Source organism: Notechis scutatus, chromosome 15, assembly GCF_049901735.1.
Source record: "Notechis scutatus isolate UNSWTSFEM ecotype Mainland chromosome 15, rNotScu1.2, whole genome shotgun sequence".
NCBI lineage: Eukaryota > Metazoa > Chordata > Lepidosauria > Squamata > Elapidae > Notechis > Notechis scutatus.
Genome location: NC_142023.1, coordinates 93915 through 116057, shown reverse-complemented (window position 1 = coordinate 116057; position 22143 = coordinate 93915). Strand labels below are relative to the sequence as shown.

The 22143-nt window shown below is 44.4% G+C and overlaps 1 protein-coding gene and 1 long non-coding RNA gene across 2 annotated transcripts; both read left to right on the top strand.

The window, feature by feature from the left end:
• The first annotated feature begins 1122 nt into the window (after positions 1-1122).
• Positions 1123-8198, top strand: LOC148129436 (uncharacterized). Its single transcript, XR_015745380.1, has 2 exons — positions 1123-1965; positions 6403-8198. It is a non-coding gene; the product is annotated as an uncharacterized LOC148129436 (long non-coding RNA).
• Positions 8199-10174: 1976 nt separating this feature from the next.
• On the top strand, positions 10175-15317 carry LOC148129435 (vomeronasal type-2 receptor 26-like). The gene is made up of 3 exons (XM_087944261.1): positions 10175-10330; positions 13042-13168; positions 14024-15317. The coding sequence occupies exons 1-3, from the start codon at positions 10175-10177 to the stop codon at positions 14932-14934; spliced, it is 1194 nt and encodes a 397-aa protein (XP_087800387.1). The 3' UTR covers positions 14935-15317.
• The last annotated feature ends 6826 nt before the right edge of the window (positions 15318-22143 follow it).

The window sequence follows — 22143 nt, the reverse complement described above, 5'->3', positions numbered from 1 at the left end:
ATTCCAGCCTCTCCTCTGCAGATGGAGCCCAGAAAAAGTTGGATCCCAAGAGGAGAAGTTGCTTCTCACTGTAATTATGACCATCTGGGCCTTTGAGACCTGTGATGCTATATCTCCAGTTTTAGACTTTGATGTAGACATCAGATTGAAGCCACATGAAAAGGATTTTATATCAGAAAAGGATAAATTCCTTGGATGAAGCTCTCTGGGACCAAGTTTTGGGACAGGTATAGACTCTGCTCTTGATTGCACCTTTCTCTCCTTTGCAGATGAAACTGAGTGGTTCTCTGTTTAGATCAGGAAAGCCACTGGCACTTCTCAGAGTCTTTGAATTTTTCCAACTGTTCCTATTGTTTGTGTTAGAAACAGGAAGTGGATTGATTAATGCCACGAATGATGGACTTTCTGCTTCTGCTTCTGCTGCTGGTGGTGTCCCTATCAGTCTGTGGGAAGCTGAGAAGGAAATGCCCATTGAGTTTGGAGCACCAGGATGGGAACAATCCATGGAGCTTTTACAGGCCTGGAGACCATCTCATTGGTGTGGTCAAATCTGAAACATATGTGTCGCCTATAATGTGGCCTTTCAACAGCCCTCCTATACCTTCTCCTTCGTAAGTCATGCAGGGTGATGGAGTTGCACTCCCTCCATGTGCAATTCTAACACTCTCCTTTTCTTCTTATTTCACTTATTTTTGTACCTCAGGACCTGTCTAAATTCCTGAATGATTGTTATTTCCATGGCTTCCCTCTTTTGCTTTATTTTGCTTTATTCCTGTCAAGCAAGAGACCCTACACCATTTCTGACAGATGGCAGTCCAATCTCTTCTTGAAAGTCTCAAGTGATGGTGCTCCCACGACTTCCGAGGGCAATTTCTGTTCCATTGATTGATTGTTCTCACTGTCAGAAAGTTTCTCCTTATTTCCAGGTTGAATCTCTCCTTGTTCAGTTTCCATCCATTATTCCTTGTCTGGCCTACAGGTGCTTTAGAAAATCGCTTGACGCCCTCCTCCTCCCTGTGGCAGCCCCTCAAATATTGGAAGACCTCTATCATGTCTCCCCTGGTCCTTCTCTTTACTAGACTAGCCAAGCCCAGTTCCTGCAACCGTTCTTCATATGTTTTAGTCTCCAGTCCCCTAATCATCCTGGTTGCTCTACTCTGTACTCTTTGTAGAGTCTCAACATCTTTTTTGTAATCTGGTGAACCAAACTGGATGCAGTACTCTAGGTGTGGTCTTACTAAGGCTTCATAGAGTGGTATTAGTACCTCACGTGATCTTGATTGTATCTCTCTGTTAATTAGCTTTTTTGGCTGCTGCTGCACACTGCTGGCTCATATTTAACTGGTTGTCCACTAAGACTCCAGGATCCCTCTCACAGTTACTGCTATTGAGCCTGGTTTCACCCAGTCTATATGTGTACTTTTGGTTTTTCTTGCCTAAGTGTAGGATTTTACTTTCCTCTACATTGAATTTCATTTAGTTAGATATGGCCCAGTGTTCTAGTCCATCAAGATCCATCTAAATCTTGAGCCTATCTTCTTGGGTGTTAGCTATTCCTAGATCATTGGATTTGGATCAATGTTGGCCTAAGGCTGAGCAGGTTTGTGAAGGATTATATATTATAAAAGTATTTGTTGTTGCTGTTCACTATAACATGAACATTATTTTTACAATAGGGAGATTTCTGATTTTAAAAGTGCCCTACAATTAATTTTTGCAATTCAAACGGTCAACAAGAATTCCCAGCTCCTGCACAATCTCACACTTGGCTACAACATCCATGACAACTATATAAGCACCTTCCTCACTTCAGATGCCTTGCTGGACCTTCTTTCCAATGGAGAAGCCAATGTCCCCAACTACGGCTGTGGGAGGAAGGACAACCTCCTGGCTCTGATTGATGCAGCTAGAAGCGACATCTCCATCCAGATGTCAATGTTTGTAGGCACCTACAAAGTCCCACAGGTTTGTGTGTGTTTTTCTATATCTAAGGTGAGTGGGGTGGTGGGGATAAACAACAAATCCAATATCTTCATAGAATTTAAGAGCTGTTTTTCAGAATATTAGGGAACATAACAACTATGTCTTAGCCTACTATGTTCATCTTCAAGTTCACCATTAAAGATCTGAAGAGCCATAAGGTCCCTGTAGAGGATATTCTACTGAATATTCTACTATTGAAAAACTATCCAGGTTTTGAGGTCCTCCATTACCATATTCATTTTCACATATCAATAATATCTGCCTTATCAAATTGGAATCAAGTTGGCAATAGTCCTGTCTATGTATAAAAAATATTCAGACCAAGAAGAGTATCTTTGGGATGGATAAAAGGAGTTCAGCTCCTGCCCTCATAGATAATTGTTAATGTACACAATTTCTGCTTTGTATAAATTCAGGGTATATCATTATTGGGTTAAAATTAAAGTGATGAAACAGACATAGTCCCCAAACAAACAAAATTTCAATTAAACATTTATTGGATTTTACAACTGTCAATTTGTGTTAGCAGTTGTGGTCTCTTAGTCTCTTGTAAAAAGCTGAAAAATTGCTTCACAAAGAATTTGGGATATAGAAGCTGAGAAAGAGGTTTTACTACTCAAAAATAGCATATAATACAGCCCTATATCTTAGACCCAGGCATTTTATCTAACATCTGCAAATTTGAATCTAATTGTTGAAATTGTATGGGTGACACAGAATATTTACCGTATTTGCCGGCGTATAAGATGACTGGGCGTATAAGACGAGCCCCCAACATTTCCACTCAAAATATAGAGTTTGTTATATACTCGCCGTATAAGACGACCCCCTCACTTGGAGGCATGTTTTTCAGGGCAAAAACGTCGTCTTATACGCCGGCAAATACGGTAATGACATCTAGGAAGCAGACAAGAAGGAAGCAAGTGTTCCCAAGCAGTTTTTCTCAACCTCAGCAACTTTAAGGTGTCTGAACTTCAATTCCCAGCATGCAGGCTGGGGAATTCTGGGAGCTGAAGTCCAGACATCTTAATCTTGCTAAGGATGAGAAGCACTAAGATAGAAAAGGCGGGGAGAAGAAGATGATTCAGCCTGTGTGCTTTATGCAGAATATATGATATGCTGGGCAACAAGGAAAGGAAGGAGTGATTCAGTGGAAACAACAAGGAACTTGGAGAAGCCTTCTAGGATTATGGAAAGAATGTTAAAGTTTCCTTACAATTGTAGCAACTCTATTTTCCAGTCTTCATAAGGCTTCCTAACGTTTAAGTCTTCATAACGTTTAAGAATCGCCGTTGAATTCAGAGCTTTTGCTGAAACTCACATGTAGTTCTACCTACTAAAAGGGCAATCAATGGCTGGAATATATTTGAATCCTCTGCATGTTAAATGGGGTTTGGTATAATAGGGTTAACTATGATTTCTGTAGTAAAAGTTTCTGTGAGAGGCATTGGCAAAAGTATGGAAGTAGTGACTCTGTTACCACGCCAGTGAGTCATACAGCATGACTCACTCGACACAAAGCCACATACTGATTTCATTATTATATTCATATAATACTTGTTACAGTATGCCTATGCCACAACAACACTTGCGATAAATTGATCGAAAGTACCCGATACAACTCTGAATATACAGAGACTGCAAATGATAATAAACACAAGCCTGAAAACTACGAGTCTTGGATCGGCACTTTAATACAAACTTACTCGTACTTCGCACCCATTTAAAACATGCACCGAAGACGCCCCTCCCAATGAGCAACGCTCCAAAGCTCCTCGGAGTTCAAGCTCTGCGGAATTCCGCTAAACGCTTTTCCTGTCAGGAACCGGTGCGAACTTGCGCGAAACCCACAGAGGCTTTAGAGACCGAACTTCGCGGTCTCGCAAGTGGGCTTCCCCGGCTCAAGCGGGTCTCTTGCCTTAGCTCGACTGGCCGGGAAAGGAGCTACTGACCTGGTATTATGCCGGCAAGGTGGGAAGCGTCTTTGTCCCGCAGCTGGCGAGCCCTGCCTTCCGCGCTGCCTAGGGGGCGTCTCTTGAGCCTTCCGAGAAGCTAGGAGGCCCCCCGGCTGCGCGGCTCTGATTAAAGGACGGCCTCGTCCTCGCGGCTTTCCTGCAAGCCTACCAGAAGCTGCGGAGGAGGAAGTGGGATAGGAGCCGCCACCCGGCCAGCAAGTTTCTTTCCTCCCCGCTTGTCCTCCCAAGACCTGGCCTGGGGATTGGAAAAGCCGAGTTGAAACTCTCGCATTCCGCCTCGCGGCTGGCTCTGAAGCGTTGCTGTTTTGGATCTACAGAGAGAGAGAAACGGAATTCTGTTCCTTCTTTAAGCTTGTTTAAGGCTTGTTTAGGAGACAAACTGTGTACCGTATTTGCCAGCGTATAAGACGAGCCCCCAACATTTCCACTCAAAATATAGAGTTTGTTATATACTTGCCGTATAAGACGACCCCCCCACTTGGAGGCATGTTTTTCAGGGCAAAAAAGTCGTCTTATACGCCGGCAAATACGGTACATTGCATTTTTATTGTTTTTTTTTTTTTTAAATATGATTTTGCATTCCATTTTTATATACAATCTTGTTAATATTCTGTCTTAAATATTTTAAACCGTGACTAAGGAGCAAACTATTCTTATAAATTCATCAAAACAAAATTGGGTTTGTCAATAAGTACCGTGTTTCTCCAACAATACGGCCTCCACCAATAGGAAGGCCCAGCATGTTTTTTGGGCATAAAATCAAATTAAGCCCCTCCCCCCAAATTTAGGCCTATTTTAAAATATGCAAAATAAGGGGAAGGGCGGGGAGACTTGCCGTTAGGAGCGCCGGCGGGCAATTCCTCGCCACCAGCCGCTCTAATGGGACGATCATGGCCAAGCACAGAGAGCTCCCTACTCCCACCTTTGCTGCAGACACCTTTGGCACCCGCCGCTGTTGCTTTCCCTTCTGCCCATTACGCTGCCACGTTTGGAGCTGCCGCTTCCGTGTTTGGAGTGCCGTCGCCATTTGGAGCTCAAACGCGGAAGTGGCAGCTCAAACATGACGGCGGCGATCTTTTATTTTGGTCCACGCAAGTTCAAAGCGAGCAAGAGGGAGACTGCGATGCCTCCATCCGAGATGGCAACCTCACTAGTGGATCACAATGTGGCTGGAAGCCCAAATCGGCAGGATACGATGGCGATCTTTTTGGAGCGAGAGGAAAGGGAGATAAGAGTTGCAGGCGTAATTTGCAGAAGGAAGTGGGTGTACCCACGGCAGGAGCCCAGGAAGAAGGGCGTGGCAACGAGAGCGTCCGTAGCTCGGAGCAGCCTAGACGCGCCCGAGAAGAGCGCAGATGCTGCCTTATAGTCCCCAAGCCAACTGCGTGCGCCGCCTTGTTATGTGCGCTCCGCGCTTTGGGCATCTCCATGTGATCGCGACCCTGTCCTTTCCACCTGGTGCCCTTGCTGCTTTCTGGCTCTTTAGCAAGGCATCGCGGTCTCCCTCTCATGCTCGCTCTGAACTTCGAGCGGACCAAAATAAAAAGATCGCCCACCGTCATGTTTGGAGCTTCCGCATTTGGAGCTTCCGCCGCTTGGAGCTCCAAACAGCGGCAGTGCTCCAAACACGAAGCTGGTTGCTAAAGAGCCAGAAAGCAGCAAGGGCGCCAGGTGGAAAGGACAGGGTCGTGATCACACGGAGATGCCCAAAGCGCGGAGCGCACATAACAAAGGAGGCGCACGCAGTTGGCTTGGGGACTACAAGGCAGCATCTGGGCCTCTTCCGGGCGCGTCTCTAGGCTGCTTCCGGAGCTACGGACGCTCTCCGCTGCCTACCAGCCCTTCTTCCTTGGGCTCCCTGCCGTGGGTACACCCACTTCCTCCTGCAAATTACGCCGCAACTCTTATCTCCCTTTTCTCTCGCTCCAAAAAGATCGCCATCGTATCCCGCCGATTCGGGCTTCCAGCCACGTTGTGATCCACTAGTGAGGTTGCCATCTCGGATGGAGGCATCGCAGTCTCTCTCTTGCTCGCTCTGAACTTCGCATGACCAAAATAAAAAGATCGCCCGCCGTCATGTTTGGAGCTGCCACTTCCGCGTTTGGAGCTCCAAATGGCGGCTGCACTCCAAACACGGAAGCGGCAGCTCCAAACATGGTGGCAGAATGGGCAGAAGGGAAAGCAACAGCAGCGGGTGCCAAAGGTGTCTGCAGCAAAGGTGGGAGTAGGGAGCTCTCTGTGCTTGGCCATGATCGCCCGTTAGGAGCGGCTGTTGGCGAGGATGCAAGGGGGGGAATTAAGTCACCCCCCGAAAAGACGGCCTAGCCGTTTTTTCGGGGCTCAAAAAAAAATAAGGCCCGGCCTTATTATGTGAGAAACACGGTAATATTTTGGAGTTGATCTGGACCACATTATAACACAGCATTCTTCATTACTTTTTCAGATCACTACTGGAATTCCTTCAGAGGCTCTGAGAGATAAAAGGAGATTCCCCTTTTTCCACCCATTGCTCCCCAAAGAACGATTCCAATACTCAGCAATTGTCCAGCTGCTCCTCCATTTCAGATGGACCCTGATTGGCCTCTTTGCTTCAGACACAGAAAAGGGAGATTATTTCATGAGGACTTTCCCTCCGATGCTTGTCAGGAATGGAATTTGTGTGGTTGTATCAGAACGATTCACAACAACTGGACAAACAGCACCCCTCAGGGAGGCCCTCTCTAAGTGGAGACAAATCAATGTCTTTGTCCACTTCATAGAATTTATTTCCATCTGGAACAGAATTATTCCTTTCCATGAAGCACTTATGCATTTGCCAGGAGCCATTGAAGGGAAAGTCTGGATCCTCACAAATTTTGCACTGTATACAATAAAGAAGGACAGACTTCTCAAATACATCCATAGTATTTGGAACTTTGCTTATCTGATAAAAAAAAGGCCAACAGATGCTGCCTTTGAACCCCATTTCTTTGTGAAAGATCCGTTTCAAGATCATTATTTCCGCTGTTCCCTTTCCAAGCACGTCTTTTCTGTCAAAGGCCGCAGAAGATGCACCCAGAAAGCCCCACTGGAGACCCAGGGTAAAAGGAACAGGAAACGGATCATAACTAAATATCAATGGTACAGTATCATTCAGACTTTGGCCCAGGCCATGAATGCCGCTTATTCCTCCAGATCGAGAAGGGGAAGGAAGGAGAGAGAAAAGAGGTTGGGGGCTCCGAGATTGCAGCCGTGGCAGGTATGGGGTCCCGATAGGGATCCATTAATCTGAGATCCTTTTGGAGAAGGAACCCAAAGGAGAAGGAGGGGAACATATCAACCTTCTTGTGCTGCAAAAGGTCAAGAGATTTGCACCATCTAATTGCTCCTGTCTGACGCTCCGGAATAACAGGGAGCAGATCTGAAGTTTCTGTCTAGCCTCTGTTGGAAGAAATCTCCTTCTGGGTTCAGTTCCAGGCGGGGAATAAAGATGCTGGAAACATGGTGACTGCTTGGAAGATGGTTTAATGGTGGACAGGAGCACATGCCTTGGTTGAGGAAAGAAGGGCTGAGATGCTGAGAGTGAAATTGTTTGATGCCCTCTGTTGGGATTTGAATTGGAGCTTGTATTCTGATCGGTTGTCAGGCTCCCATGGGGCCATGCAGGGGCAACTCTGTAGGCTGTCCTGAGTCCCAGGCTTGGTTGAGCCTGGCTGGATGATGGTGATGGCTTTGGGTAATTCCTATATAGCTTTACCTGGAGTAGAACTTTGTTATGTAAAATAAACTGGCCTAGGCCAGAGTAATGGTCCATTAGCAAAGGTGGGAGGGGGGCGGAGTTTCAGCCTCTCTGAGTTTCTACTTTTCTTTTTAGGGGAAATATATTCTCCCTTTTTAGTATATCCTAAAATATTTCATTTTCCTAGGAGAGGGGAGGGTTTTAACTACTCCCAACACCTCTTTCAGTCATTGGAAGAATGTTGAATCCTCCCTTGTCCAACTGAGAGATTTTGAAAGTTGGAGAAGCTTCTCTCATAATCTCCTCCTTGTCTTCTCTCAAGACTCAGTTTCAGGTTGCAGTCAAGTACGATTTTGAGATTGTTTTCTTAAACATGTATTTATTTACACATAACTCAAGATGGCAAATGTCTCCAACACAGCTTCCTACTTCATCCAGTCCACTTTTAGTACAGTCAGAGACCAGCATTACAATTAATAATAATAATAATGGAGAAAAATAAAAATAAATGACAGTCAATGGGCAGTTAGAGTCTGCCTAATGCTGAGTCATGTGCGAATATGTGGCAATATAAATATCCTAAATAAATAAAGACATAATTTTGCATTACAGCAGAACAGAATTTCGCCCCATTCAGAGAAACTCCTTCGTACTGATCTGATAACTGCAGTTGCACGTAAAAGAGTTCCGTATTTCCCAGATATTAGGAGAGGTGTCACAAAGTGAATCCCTGAGTCCTGATAGGAGATGCCGCATATCAGGCTGTGAACTCACTGGTGGGATTCAAATTTTTTTACTACTGGTTCTGTGGGCATGGCTTGAATTTGTGGGCGTGGCTTGGTGGTCACGTGACCAGATGGGCGTGGCTTTGTGGCCACGTGACTGAGTGGGCTTGGCCAGTGGGCCATGTGACTGGCAAACCAAATACAATTGGTCCTCGTTTAATGGCCGGTTACTTAGCAAGTGTTCTAATTTATGACTGATCTCCCCAGAGCTACTTGTCCTGTTTTTGACAACCATAAACACAAACACACAAACACACATGCACACACACTCACTCAAACACAAACACACAGAGCTTTCTAACCCTGCTATTTTTGATTCTGTAAAGATCTCCTGCTGGAGCAGGGGGTTGGACTAGATGACCTCCGAGATTCGTTGCATGCAAGCCCTAGATTGTTGTGCTGCTTCAAAGAGTCTTCTGAAGCCAGGGTTTGTGTCCTAACTTCTCCTTTTTTTCTCTCTCCCTCCCTCCCTCCTTCCATGTATTTATCTATCCATCCATATATCTCATTCACTTTCTCCATTCTCCCTCTCTTTCTTTCTCTTTCTCTCCCTCTTTCTTTCTTGCTCTTTCTTTCTTTCTTTCTTCTCTTCTCTTGCCCCCCCTCATTCTCTCTCTCTCTCTCTCTCTCTCTGTCTCACACACACAGACACACAGACACACAGAGTGGGGGAGAGAGAGGGGAAGATAGGGACCCGGACTCTTCGCTATCCCCCACCGTCCCCCTTAACTTCTCAGGCCAGGCGAGGGAGGGGAGGGTGAGGGGCAGGGCCAGCTGCTTCAGGCAAGGTGAAGAGGCGTCGACCAAGCATGGGAGTGTAGAACCCTGGGAATGGCGGCTCCCAGCTCAGCTGGCCTGAGGGGCTCCTGCAGGCATATCGCGACAAGGAAGAAGAGAAGACCCGGGACAATCGTGCACCCACCTGCTGGCTGGCCGGGCCGGGCTGGGCTGGAAAAGGCACATCCGCCAGGAGAAGTAAGAAAACGTAATCTGGGAGGGTGGGCAGGCAGGCAGATGTCCCAGGGCTGCTCCACGCGTGCACTGCATCTGTAGCACACGCACGGCTGCACACACAGTGCGCATGTGCAACAGCCCTGGGACATCTGCCCGATCTGCGAAACAGCCACCACGTGGTAGGGAAAGCTAGGAGAGCGACTGGGACAAGTGGGCGACCCGGTTCAGGGGTGTGGCCAACCAGGGGTGACCACCGGTTCGTCCTAGCCGGTGAGAACCGGTTGAATACCACCTCTGCGTGAGCTGCAGTTCGAGTGGCCCCTTGTCCTCAGGGGCCCAGTTTCAGCTCAGGCCTAGCTCAGGTTTCCTGTCTGGGCTTCCTGGGAGAGGATCACCCTGACAATTTTCTTCTTCAGAAATCCGTATTTCTGATAACCAGCCTGTTGCTTTCAGGGAGTTCATAAATCTCCTTTTTTCTGTTGTTCAACTATATTTTGTCAAAATCTATATTGTCAAAATATGATCGACAAATTTTTGTGAACTTTTTCCCTTCACTTGTAAGATAGTGGTAACACCCATTTTCCTAATGAAGCATGTCTGTAAATTAGACAACTACAGAAGAAAGATGCAAATGTGAAAAAGCGTCTGGGATAAGAAACAAAGTTTTCTCCTTTAAAAATTGCTGCATGTTCCCATTCTAGTTCCATCCTTTCCTGGAGAAGAATGAGTTTCTCAATATTTCGAACTATAAACTCTACATGGACCCAAATGGAGATGTAGTAGCAGATCTGTTCATTTGGGGCTTCTTGGTTCTTCCCAGGGATGATCCCAAGACAGAGACTCTGGCGTATTTTAAAAGAAACAGACTTTCTATCAGGCAAGATGTTCTTTCACGGCTAAAGTTGCTCAACAAGGTAGGAGAAAGTTTTGATGTCCTTCCTCTGTTTTCCAAAGCCTGAGGTCCCATTTCAAGAGGGCTGATGCTATTCCCCAAAGGTGGTTGACCTTCACCGAGAACTGAATCTGGGCAGTAAAAACCGGATTTTTCCCTTAGGCTGCTTGGGAGGCTTTGATATTGTTCCATTTTGTGGACCACGTACAATTAAGGGTCTCCATCAAATGGGTGAGAATCCCACAAGGGCTGGGGAATGTGTCCCTAGTAGCTTCTGGTTGTTTGCTCCTTGTGCCCAGAAGAGCAACGAAGGCGGCAATTCTGCTGACCGGAGCCTGAATCCAGGCTTGGACTGTATCGGATGGGATTGAATCGTGATTGGACGGAGGTCCTTTTGGCCCCATTGGGGGAAAGAAGCTTCTTCTCGTCCTGCTTGGGGAAATGTGTCCCCTGAAGGGGCAGCTCCATAATCTGGGAGGCTCTTAAGGAGGCTGGACCTGGCCAGAGCTCTCCATGCCTCCCTTTCACCCTCCCTGGGATGGAGCAATGGGCCTTCTGCTCCTAGGAAGCAGCTCCAAGGCTTTCAGTTCACCTGAAATTATCAAGATTGTTCTGATATCACACCTTAAAATTATGGGTGTGAGAAGAGGGGAGAAATGCGTGTTAATGGGGTCATACGAAGGAATCGGCTGGTTATCAATTAATGCTGAAATCTTTTCTCAGTTCCATCCAGGGCTGGGATTCAAATTTTGTAACAACCGGTTCGGTGGGCGTGGCTTAATTTGTGGGAGTGGCCTGATGGTCACCTGACCAGATGGGCATGGCCAGGTGGCCATGTGACTGGCAAACCAAATACAAGTGGTCCTCGCTTAATGGCCAGTTGCTTAGCAAGTGTTCTAATTTATGACTGATCTCCCCAGAGCTCCTTGACCTGGTTTTGGAGTTTTGACAACCATAAACACAAACACACAAACACACACACGCACACAGCCTTCTGACACTGCTATTCTTTGATTTTGTAAGGATCTCCTGCTGGAGCAGGGGGTTGGACTAGATGACCTCCAAGATCCCTTGCAACCCAGCCCTAGATTGCTGTGCTGCTTCAAAGAGTCTTCTGAAGCCAGGGTTTGTGTCCTTCCTTCCTCTCCTTTTTTTCTCTCTCTCCCTCCCTCCTTTCATGTATTTATCTATCCATCCATGTATCTCATTCACTTTCTCCTCCCTCCATCTCTTTCTTTCTTTTTCTTTCTTTGTCCCGTCCTTCCATCTATCCCTTTCTTTTTCTCTCTTTCCCCCTCTCTGTATCTCTCTGTATCTCTCTCTCATTCTGCCTCTTTCCCTGTCTTCCCCTCCTCCCCCCCTTTGTGTGTGTGTGTGTGTGTGTGTGTGTGTGTGTGTGTGTGTGTGTGTGTGTAAAAGAGAGGCATGGATAAGTCTGACCAGGTCTGGTCTCTTTAAGAACCTCCCCAACTATGAACCTGCCCTTTCAGGGGACACTTTTCCCCAAGCAGGATGAAGCTTCTCTCCCAAAGGGACCAAAAGGACCTCCACCCAATCATGATTCAAATTCATCTGAATTCAGGCCCTGGTCAACAGAATTCCCTTTTTTTCTTTGCTATTTTGGGCACAAGGAGCAAACCAACCTGAAGCTCTTAGTGACACATTCCCCAGCCCTTGTGGGATTCTCACCAGTTTGAAGGAGATACTAAACCATAGGTGGTTCACAAAATGGAGCAGTGTGAGAAGGTAAGGGTGATGGTGGGGGATAGCGAAGAGGCCGGGTCCCTATCTTCCCCTCTCTCTCCCCCACTCTGTTTGTGTGTGTGTATCTGTGAATGTGTGTGTGTGTGTGTCTACCTGAAAGACGCGGCATGGCGAAGCCAGCAAGCTCTCCTTGGCGCTCTTCGCTACTTCTTTCATTTCTTCTTTTTTGAATCCAGACTGGCTAAACAACGATTGCCAGACTGCGGTGGAAGCGTCCATTCGGGTGACCCTCCTCCTCCTCCTCTTCCTCCTCCTCTTGCACCCGGCAGCTGTGGATGGATCAAGAGGGTGCAGTTGTGTGGGGAGACGCTCACTCCTCAAGTGAGCAGCCACCTGCCCCGTACTTGGTTTTGCTGTGCTTTGGCATTTGCTTGAGGAGCATCTCCCCGTGTGCATGCACCCTCCCAGCCCTGCCACAACGGCCGGTTATGAGAGGACACTGAACTTGTGTTTGTACGAAGAATGTAACCCGGGATTACGCTACTTTCAAAAAAGATGTTTTATTTGTATTTTTTTTCTCTTTGTGAAAACTCAAATAAAATTTACAAAAAAAACCTGACTGGGCACGGAGGGGAGGGGCAGGTGGAGAGGGGTGGGGCCAGTTAGTGGTGATATTTGCCGTTTCTCCGAACTGTGCAGAATCATAACAACCGGTTCTATAGAATAGACAGAACCAGTACAATCCCACCACTGGTTCCATCTCTCCAGACTTTTCTATTTAATAAAGTCCTTTTTTTTTTTTCTTGGCAATGTGAGATGCCAAAAGCAAAAGAGAGGAACTAAAGGAAGAATCTTCCAGAAGTTATATCTCCAAACATTTGTAATTAGTGAGAGATTTTGTATTTACTTAAGTGAAGACCAGAGGCTAATATCTAATATCTTATCTAATATCCATTTTTACCTCCATTTTCCATGGATGGAGAATCCTCACACATTTCCTTTGGCAATCTTGTTTTTTTTCCTGCTCAGTCCTTTCCTCAATCTGAATGTGTGGAAAGTTGTCATCCTGGATTTGTCAAGAGGGCTCGAGAAGGAGAGCCAGTTTGCTGTTATGACTGCGTTCCTTGTCCGGAGGGGACCTTCTCCACTCAGAAAGGTGGGTGACACCAGAGGAAAATGGGAGGCCTGGTGGAACTGGATCCATCCAGAGCATTGTCATGAAAGTGTGAATTGAAACACACTTTGAAGCTTAATTGTTTCTGGTTTATTTCCGAAATGCCTCATTTCTTATCTAAACAGAAGAGCAAAAAGACTGTGAAGGAAGGGCTGGATAGAGAGACGTGGCTGTGGCAGATTGGACAAGCTTTACTACTGCCAGAAAAAATATTTCTTCTTTATAGGTTGGATGTGTCCTTCCTTCCACATACTTCTCTAGGAACACCTGAGTTCCTTGAAATGTGAGGAATTGGTTTAGGTCCATCTCCTGAAAGGAGGATTGCAATGCAGTCTACATGGGTTCACTTTGAGGAACACTGAAAAGGTATTGCTGATGTACGAGATACACAATGTGGTGGCATGGATAGTTATGCCTGTATGTCTCTGCACCCGTAGCACCACTGCTCCAATGGCCATTCCAAATTATTTGCAACAGTCACTTGATCTGCCAGCCACCTGTGAGGCAAGTATGACAAGAATTGCCATCTTCCACATAAGTTTCTCTAGAAAGATTAATTGATTCATTATTTTCCTTTAGTAATGGAGGTTTCTATCGATATTCTGAACATTACAAAGGAAATATTTCAAGTCCAAAGCTTCCCTCAATTTCATAGCCTATCAAAAATATACTGTAGCTATATTTTTTTAAAAAGTGATACACTTATTTTTTGTCTCTGGAGATATTAAGAAATCAATCCCGGAAAATGCTCCTGGTAATCACTTGTTCCCAAAGAATGTACAATATATCTTGAAATGCAAAGGACAAAGAAATATGGGGCTGTTGTTTTTTTCTCAGATACAGAAAAATGCACCAAATGTCCGGATGATAAATTCCCAAATAAAAAAAGAGTCCAATGTATCCCCAAAGTTATAACCTTCCTGTATTATGAAGAACTTCTGGGCATCATCCTGGTTTCTTTTGCCCTATTCTTGTTCCTAACCACAGGCCTTGTTTTAATCGTCTTCATTAAATACCAAGAAACTCCCCTTGTCAAAGCCAACAACCGGGACCTCTCCTACATCCTCCTGGTCTCCCTCCTGCTTTGCTTCTTGTCTCCTTCTCTCTTCATTGGTCAACCAAGGAAAGCCACCTGCCTTCTCCGACAAACGGTCTTCAGCATCATCTTCTCAGTTGCCGTTTCTTCTCTCTTGGCCAAAACCAGCATGGTGGTGCTGGCTTTCCTGGCCACAAAACCAGGAAACCGAGCAAAGAAATGGTTGGGGAAGAGCTTGGCCAACTCCATCATCCTGTCTTCTTCTGGTGTCCAAGTTATCATCTGCTCCATCTGGCTGGGAGTTTCTCCCCCCTTCCCTGACTCTGACCTCCTCTCCCAGCCTGGAGAGATCATCCTGCAATGCAACCAAGGGGCCGTTGTCATGTTCTACATCACCCTCAGCTACATGGGCTTCCTGGCCGCCGTCTGCTTCACGGTGGCTTTCCTGGCCAGGAATCTGCCTGGGGCCTTCAACGAAGCCACGTTGATCACCTTCAGCATGCTGGTCTTCTGCAGTGTCTGGGTGACTTTTGTGCCCACCTACCTGAGCACCAAAGGGAAACACATGGTGGCTGTGCAGGTCTTCTCCATCCTGGCCTCCAGTGCTGGTCTGCTGGGCTGCATCTTCATCCCCAAGTGCTACATTATCCTTCTGAGGCCAGAGCTGAACACAAAGGAGCATCTCACAGCCAGAACAAATGTAAAAACATGAGATATAACATCATTATAATAGTGGAAGAATTGTTCATGTTTCTTTTATTTGATTTCCATTTTGATAGTATGCAGGAGTCAAAGAAAATGATATCTATATGTTTCAAAATGGGGAATTGTTGAACGACTGGAATTCTCCCCTTTCAATAAATATTGCTAAAGAGACCACTGTAAAATTCAGAGGAATTCAGCTGTTCAGCAACAGCTACTGAACATGATAACTTATAAAAAACGATTGACGCACTTGTTCCCACTGACAGCAGCTAAACATGTGGGTGGGTGGTGAGAGAATGTGTAGGAAAAGAGATCAGGAGGAAGCTGTGGGAACCAAACACCAGCCTGGTTGCCTGATCCTCTCCCTTAAAATGCCAGAATGATGTGAAATGCCATGCTTGACTGGCTCCCAGCTGAGGAGGGAAATCTTCATCCCTCTTATATGAGTCTTTCTTGATTTCCTGATAAAATCTCCTTTGCAGAAAGAATTCAGCAGAACAGCTGTCTGGGATTTCAGTTTGGGATTGTATGTACAGCACAGCAAAAAAAAAAGAAGGAAATAAAATAATGAAGTGTGTAAAGAAATTTCCACTGTATATTTTTTTCTTTCATCAACCAGAGAAATAAAATAGCCGTTTTCAGGCTCTTTAATTTTCCAATCTACAATCTGTACCTAAAGCATTTCTCTGCTCCTCCTCCAAGCCTGTCTCGTCTGTTAAGGGCTGGAGAAGATGTCCAGAGAAAGGGGACCTTGGGACTCTTCCCAGAAGGAGGTTACAGGGATCCTGTCTCAAGGCAGCCACATCATTGACACGTCACAAACCTCCAATGCTGCGTAATGTTCATCCAGGTCCAAAAAGGGGTTGAATAAGTGGGGGGGACTTCTAGGTTTCTAGGAAGAGGCACCCATGGAAGCTGCTCTGCTCTCCAACCACAGAGATTGCTGATCAATTGGGAATTAATGTTTATGTCTCATAATGGTTCCTAACTGCGAATAGGATCCCTTTGCAAATTCCATTTGAAGGAGATAAGAAAAGCTCTGTTGGATCAGAAGAAGGTCAGTCTAAGATTCACACAAATCCCTCTGGTTCTCGCACAAGCAGTAGAAGAAGGCAGAGACTTGTGGCTTTGTGCCACATGGAAGAGCCGTTTATCCAGAGGTGGAATTCAGTAGGTTTTGACCAGTTCTGGAGAACTTGTAGTGGAAATTTTGAGTGGTTCGGAGAACTGGCAAATACCACCTCTGACTGGCCTCGCCCCCATCTCTTCTCTGCCTCCCACTGAGTCCCAGCTGATTGGCTGGATTGGTTGCCCTGCACAGGAGAACGGAGCTGGAAAGCAGGTTAGTTGGGAGAGGTAGGAATGGGCTTTTGAAGTAACTTTCCACTGCCACGCCCACAAAGCCACGCCCACAAAGCCATGCCCAGAAAGCTATGCCCACAGAACCAGTAGTAAAAAAATTTGATCCCCACCACAGCGATTATCCCACAATTTCACTTTCCTCCATCACTACCCACAACATTGGACACTCGGCCATCTCACACTCTAGGAATCTCCAATTTTAGTTTCTCACATTAATCTGAGAAAATGTTTCCAAATTTACCACCCCAAATTCAATAAGAGTTAAGGCAGGACTGGAATTCAAAAGTCTCCTAGTGATCCGCTCAAAGTCCCCCAGGAAGTTTTCCTGCCTGAGGGAGGATTAGAACTCAAAGCCTCCCACTCTTCCGGTTTGCTAGCTTTCGGCGGCGGCAGGGATTTGCCATTGTGCGATCCCTGCTGCGTTCATCACAAGGTTCCCCGATCCATTTGGATCTGGGGGATACAGCTGCCCTGTAGAGGCAGCGGAAGATAGGGGGATCCGGCAAGGGGTTTGGGGTGCCGCAAACCCCTCCCCAGCCGGCTAAACTCCCTTTTCCCGAGGCGGAGGAACGGCGGTCAGCAATGGCCGCCATGAAGAAAGCTGCAGCCGGGTAAGCAAGTGCAGGAGGGAGAGAGCTGAAAAAGAAGTGAAAGTTGCTTCTGGCTGGGACAAGACGGGAGAAAGTTATTTGGAACCTTGAAAGCTGTTAAGTATCTATTGTTCCTTGCGAGAGTTACAAGCTGCAAATACCCTAAAGGGAAAAGTTTTTTTCTTTGTTCGACTCTCCTTCCTAAAGTGACACCGAAAAAAAAATCTTTTTGGCTGTGAGTGGGAAGGGAGAGTGAAAAAAAATCTGAGCAAAATTTGAAAATAAGGAGAAGATTGCCTAGAATTGCAAAGAGTTTAAAAACTTCCAAAAAATATATTTGAAAAGGATTTGTGATTACTTTAACCCCAGAAAGAGAAAGTCAAGAAGAAGAAGGTATCTAAAAGAAACAGTCTGTTTGGATTGTTTGGTGATTTTGGAACCTTTGGAAATTATTTCTGATTAAATCATCTGGGTGGTTGTTTGGAAAAACTTTTCTCTACACAATGGCATCATCTATGGATGAATTGGAACTTATATATCAAAAATTTGAAAGAGAAAAACAAGGAGGTGAAGATGGACTTGGCACTATTTTCCAATACTTAGAAATGGCGGTTTATATTTATGTGAAGCAGAATGAGGATGATGGGGATAAAGAAGAAGGAGAAGCCATCTTTGATGAGAAAAGGACTTTGATTGGAGAAGGGAAAAAGCGGAGGTCTTTAAGATCTGGAAAAACAGCCCAAAAAGAGAAGAATAAGGTGGAAAAGGGACATGTTAAGAAACAACAGAAAGGGGGAAAGCAGAATAAGAGGGAGGTGGGGAGACAAGGGGTTAAAGAGTACAAGGAGAAGAAGAAGCAAGGGAGAAAGGATGGTGGGGAGCAAGATATTAAGAAGCAAAAGTTTTTCAGAGATAATGGATAAGTCTTATTGTTAATGGGATTCTAGAAGGTACATAAGATTGCATTTTTATATCTGTATTTAGAAGTAATTATAGAAAATTAGAAATAATATATAGTTTAAAATGTGATAAAATATTTAACATAAACAAGTGAAATTTTTGTTAAGAAAAAGGGAGTATTGTAATGAAATATGATCCAAGATTGTGATGTGGGGGGTGGTAATAATCGTGGAAAGCATAAGTGTTCCCCCAAAGCATGACATTCAATTGAAATGGATAAAATGTTTAAGATATAAATGATTGTTAATATTAATAATTAGAAGATGGTATATTAGCAAACCTTTTGTGAAATGAGATTTGAAGTAGAAGAAGGAGGAACATTTCAATGAAATATTGAGCTATAATATGTGATGTGGGGGGGGGGAATAATTTTGAAAACTAGGGCTCTCATAAAAGCATGTGATATAATTGAAAAGTAATGAGTTAAATATCTAAGATATGAATGAATATCAATATTAATGAATAGATTTGTATTATTTTTGATAATATAGTATAATTTTAGAATGTACCAGACAGAATCCCAATGTAGGTTATGTATTTTATATTAAGTACTATAAATATAGGGGAAAAAGACAAAGGCATCATACTCCATATAGTGTATAGGAGAAGTTCTTCTTTTTTTTAAAAGAAGAAAAATAAATGATTGGCTGGAATAGAACAGACAAAGAATAATAAATATTACGATATGAATTGAGAGGAGATAAAAAAATAAAAATGAAATAAAATTGAGAAAATTTAAAGGAGAGGAGAAGTTATATAGAAAATTGAAAATGTTAAGAAGATATGAAATGGTATGTAAAATGAATATGAAATTGAACTTGTGTCTGTACCAAGAGTTTTAACCCGGGACTAAGCAACTTTCAGAAAAGAGATTTTTTATACTTTTATGTTTTGTGTTTATGTGTATTTATGTATTGTTTGTCTTGAAAAATAAAACTTGTTTAAAAAAAAAAAAAGAACTCAAAGCCTCCCAAATCTTGGCCAAAACAACCAACAAGCGCTAAATCAATTATTGTCAGGAAGCTCACTCAAATTGACCGGCAATTCATGCAAAAAATTAGGCTGTGCGTTTCCCAGAAGATGGGTAGGCTCCATAAACAATGCCATTGTTTCATTTGAGGAATGAAGGCGGAGATGGAAGGTTCTGGAAACGCCATTTTACAGGATGCACCTTCTTTAGGCCGACTGCCCCTGTTTTTCTTTGTACAACACCTGAGCTAAGGAATCTCTGAAACATTGTCTTGGGTTTAGGTCCAGGGGCCACAGGAGAAGTCTCCCATCCTAAAATGTATCCTGATCCCTTTTTATTTTGAGTGCACCATGGTGGGTCTGTCCCCATTCTTGGGAAGGGGACATATTGTGAGGGTGTGTTTGCTGTGTATATTGACAAAACGCAAGTTTTAGGGGAACCTTTGAAAGTGAGCTCAGTCTGCTCCTAAACTGTGAGCCCTATCTGACCATCACAACACCCAAAAGACATCCAGATATACACAAAGCCTTGTTTTTCTATGCTTCAAGCATGGACATCAATCTGATCATCGGTCCACTCATATTTTATCTTTTTGGAATGTGCAGTAAGTTTAACACATAGTAAATCTCACACATGCTCATTTTGCCATTCTAGGCCCTTTTGCTTGTTTTCTATCAGCTGCCTCTTGTCTTTCCGCCTTATTCCTTGGATGGCTCCAAAGACCACAAAGCTAGAACTTCTTGGACAAATCCATCACTTGTTTATACCAAGAACAATCCAAGTTCATTTGCTTAATTTTCATGGTCCAACTCTGCCCTTTTCATCCCAGTTTCATGGTGGGCAACACCCATTCACCAAGGAGACGTAATGGTGTAGCCACTGGATGCAGATATTTGCTTGTTATGATACAAGAGTGTTGCGTTGGTCTGGCGTGAGTGAGCAAAGAGATGGGATTCCCCTGCTTCCTCCCTAAAATATCTTTAAATAAATACTTTTCTTCCTTATCTGCATGATTGGCCTTCAGTGGACATGATTGTAGATGACCAGGGAGAAAAAAGGGAAGATTTCCAGGTTTATGCAGTAATCCTCAGATGTAGCTTTGCTTTCGCTGTGACCACTTGGCTTTAGTGAAAGCATACCTTTTACTAGATGCAAGTTGACTGCAAATGGAGACGAGTCTTTCTTTCCTGAAGGTCCAAGCTGGGCCGGGCCTGATAACGGCTCACCTGCTTGGCTGCAATGCCTTCTCTTTGGCTGTGGGTGGTTCTCTTGTGGATGTCCATGCATCTGGGAAGGGTGAGGAGACAGGAGATATCGGAATATCTCGGAATATCTTGGCTGGGCCGAGGAGTTTCTTGCCACTCGTTGCCTCTTCCTTCTTCTTCTGAAAACATTGTCAGAAAACTCAAAAGGCCAACAGTAACAATGATTTGGGTCTTATTAACCAGAGCTGGGGAGGAGAGAGATGACTGGAGAATATTGGAGGGCCTCTTCTAGAGGAAAGGATGAAAACAAACCAACAAGAAAAGTGAAAGCTTTCAGGCTTTCTACTGCCCACCTCTTCATTTGTGGCCCAAAATGTCTTCACCATCAACGTTTGCTAGGCCAGCCCCTTTTGGCACCCCAGGGACCCCCACAGTTGCATTCAGCAGGCAACTTGGAGAAGAAGAGGGTGTAAGTCCATGAAGGGAGATTGGACTGCCACTTGTCTGACATGGTATAGGGCAGGGGTGGTGTGGTGGTCTCCCATGGAAAGAATGAGACACAAGCGTGTGTACTCGAGATGGGAGTCCAGAGCAAATCCCAGTGCTCCCTTTTATTGAGAATTTTGTACATAGTAAGCATTCACATTGTGGATTACAATAATTAGATATAGTACATAGAATTATTTATACTTGTCTGAGCTGCTTAATTGTTTCTCGTGTTTGCTTTTAATTTCCTTGCTTTATCTCGGTGACCTTTAGGCAGACATGTATGTATAAGGTCTTAGACTAATCATTACCCAATACTCAAGTCAAAGTTTATTCCCACATCTCCCCTGTTTTAGTTTTTTGATGATCACGGATGCCTCGGTAGCTTTTCGCCATCTGCAACAACAGTTCTCCTTCCGTAGGCTTCACCCGACACATTCCTAAAAGTCAAGGGAGACATTGGATACAACAGCATACACAAAGAGAAAGTATAAAAAGCAATATCACTCCAACAATTAGGTGATGAATCCATGAACCATCTGGCAACCAGGACCAAAGTGTAGACCACATGTCCAGTCCCTCGTCCTCTGATTGTAATGGATTCTCATTCAGGGTTTGTTCCATATGCTGTATAGTAGCTGTAATGTTTGGAGAATAATCAGAGATATACATGCAACAATGCGTATGAATCACAGCGCAAACTCCCCCTTGCGCTGCCAAAATAGTGTCCACCGCATATCTGGTTTGCAGGACAAAGTCAAGGATTTTTCCTTGCTCTTCTTCAAGCAGCTTTAGAGTTTTATTGGTGTCTTTAAACATAGTAACTGTCCAATTGTTTAAACGATGTAAATCTCTATAGTTCATCATGACTCCTAAAGGAGGAATAACTCCCCTTGATATTTGTGTCCAGTAGTCATGAGTCAAAACAGAGTTTACTTCCGCTGCGGAACGCACATTGCGGATATGAGCAGTCCCCAAAGATTTTTGAATGAAATGAGATGGGATTACTTTCCCAAAGGTGCAGACTCCTTTCCATCGTGCTGGCATGCGATCATAGGCCATCCGTCCACACAGCAACCATAGATTTGCTCCCAGGAGATGACCAACTGTATTTGGTTCAGCATAGATTAATTGTGCAAAGGATTCCATTAACATAGCCAAATAAGTGGATGATGGTGTGTATTTCCCATTCGCACATTTGTACAACTGGTTTTCTCTCGTGGTGGGACAACATGTGGCAGGAATATATGGACACCTATTTTCATTGATCAAAGATGTGATATCATATCGAGAAATGTTATGTACAAAGTAAGTGAGATTTTTAGTTTTCATGTCATTCGAATAAACCTGACTTCCATTGCTAATAACAATTGTTTTGTTGCAAAACGGATATGTCCCCAAGTAAGTCATATTTTCTACTGTCTCATTGTGGGTCCAACAGATACCCGCCACCTCTTGGATCCGGCTTCCAAGGTGTAAGGTATTTATGTTACTTGTAGTCCAACTGTTAGACCACGTCCCTGAACAACCATAGCATTGTCCCTTATACCAGTCACCTTCATCCAGAGGTACTGCAACCATTGGAAGCCCTGATGTTTTGTGAGTTGGCATGTGCATACATATCCAACAATCAGTTTTATTAT

Bases quoted from the DNA above. Each gene is read 5' to 3' on its own strand.
- LOC148129435 (XM_087944261.1), top strand. From the start codon at position 10,175: ATGGACCCAAATGGAGATGTAGTAGCAGATCTGTTCATTTGGGGCTTC. The intron at 10,331-13,041 runs GTAGGAGAAAGT...TTTCCTGCTCAG, and splicing joins GGCTAAAGTTGCTCAACAAG to TCCTTTCCTCAATCTGAATG. The intron at 13,169-14,023 runs GTGGGTGACACC...TTTTTTTCTCAG, and splicing joins GACCTTCTCCACTCAGAAAG to ATACAGAAAAATGCACCAAA.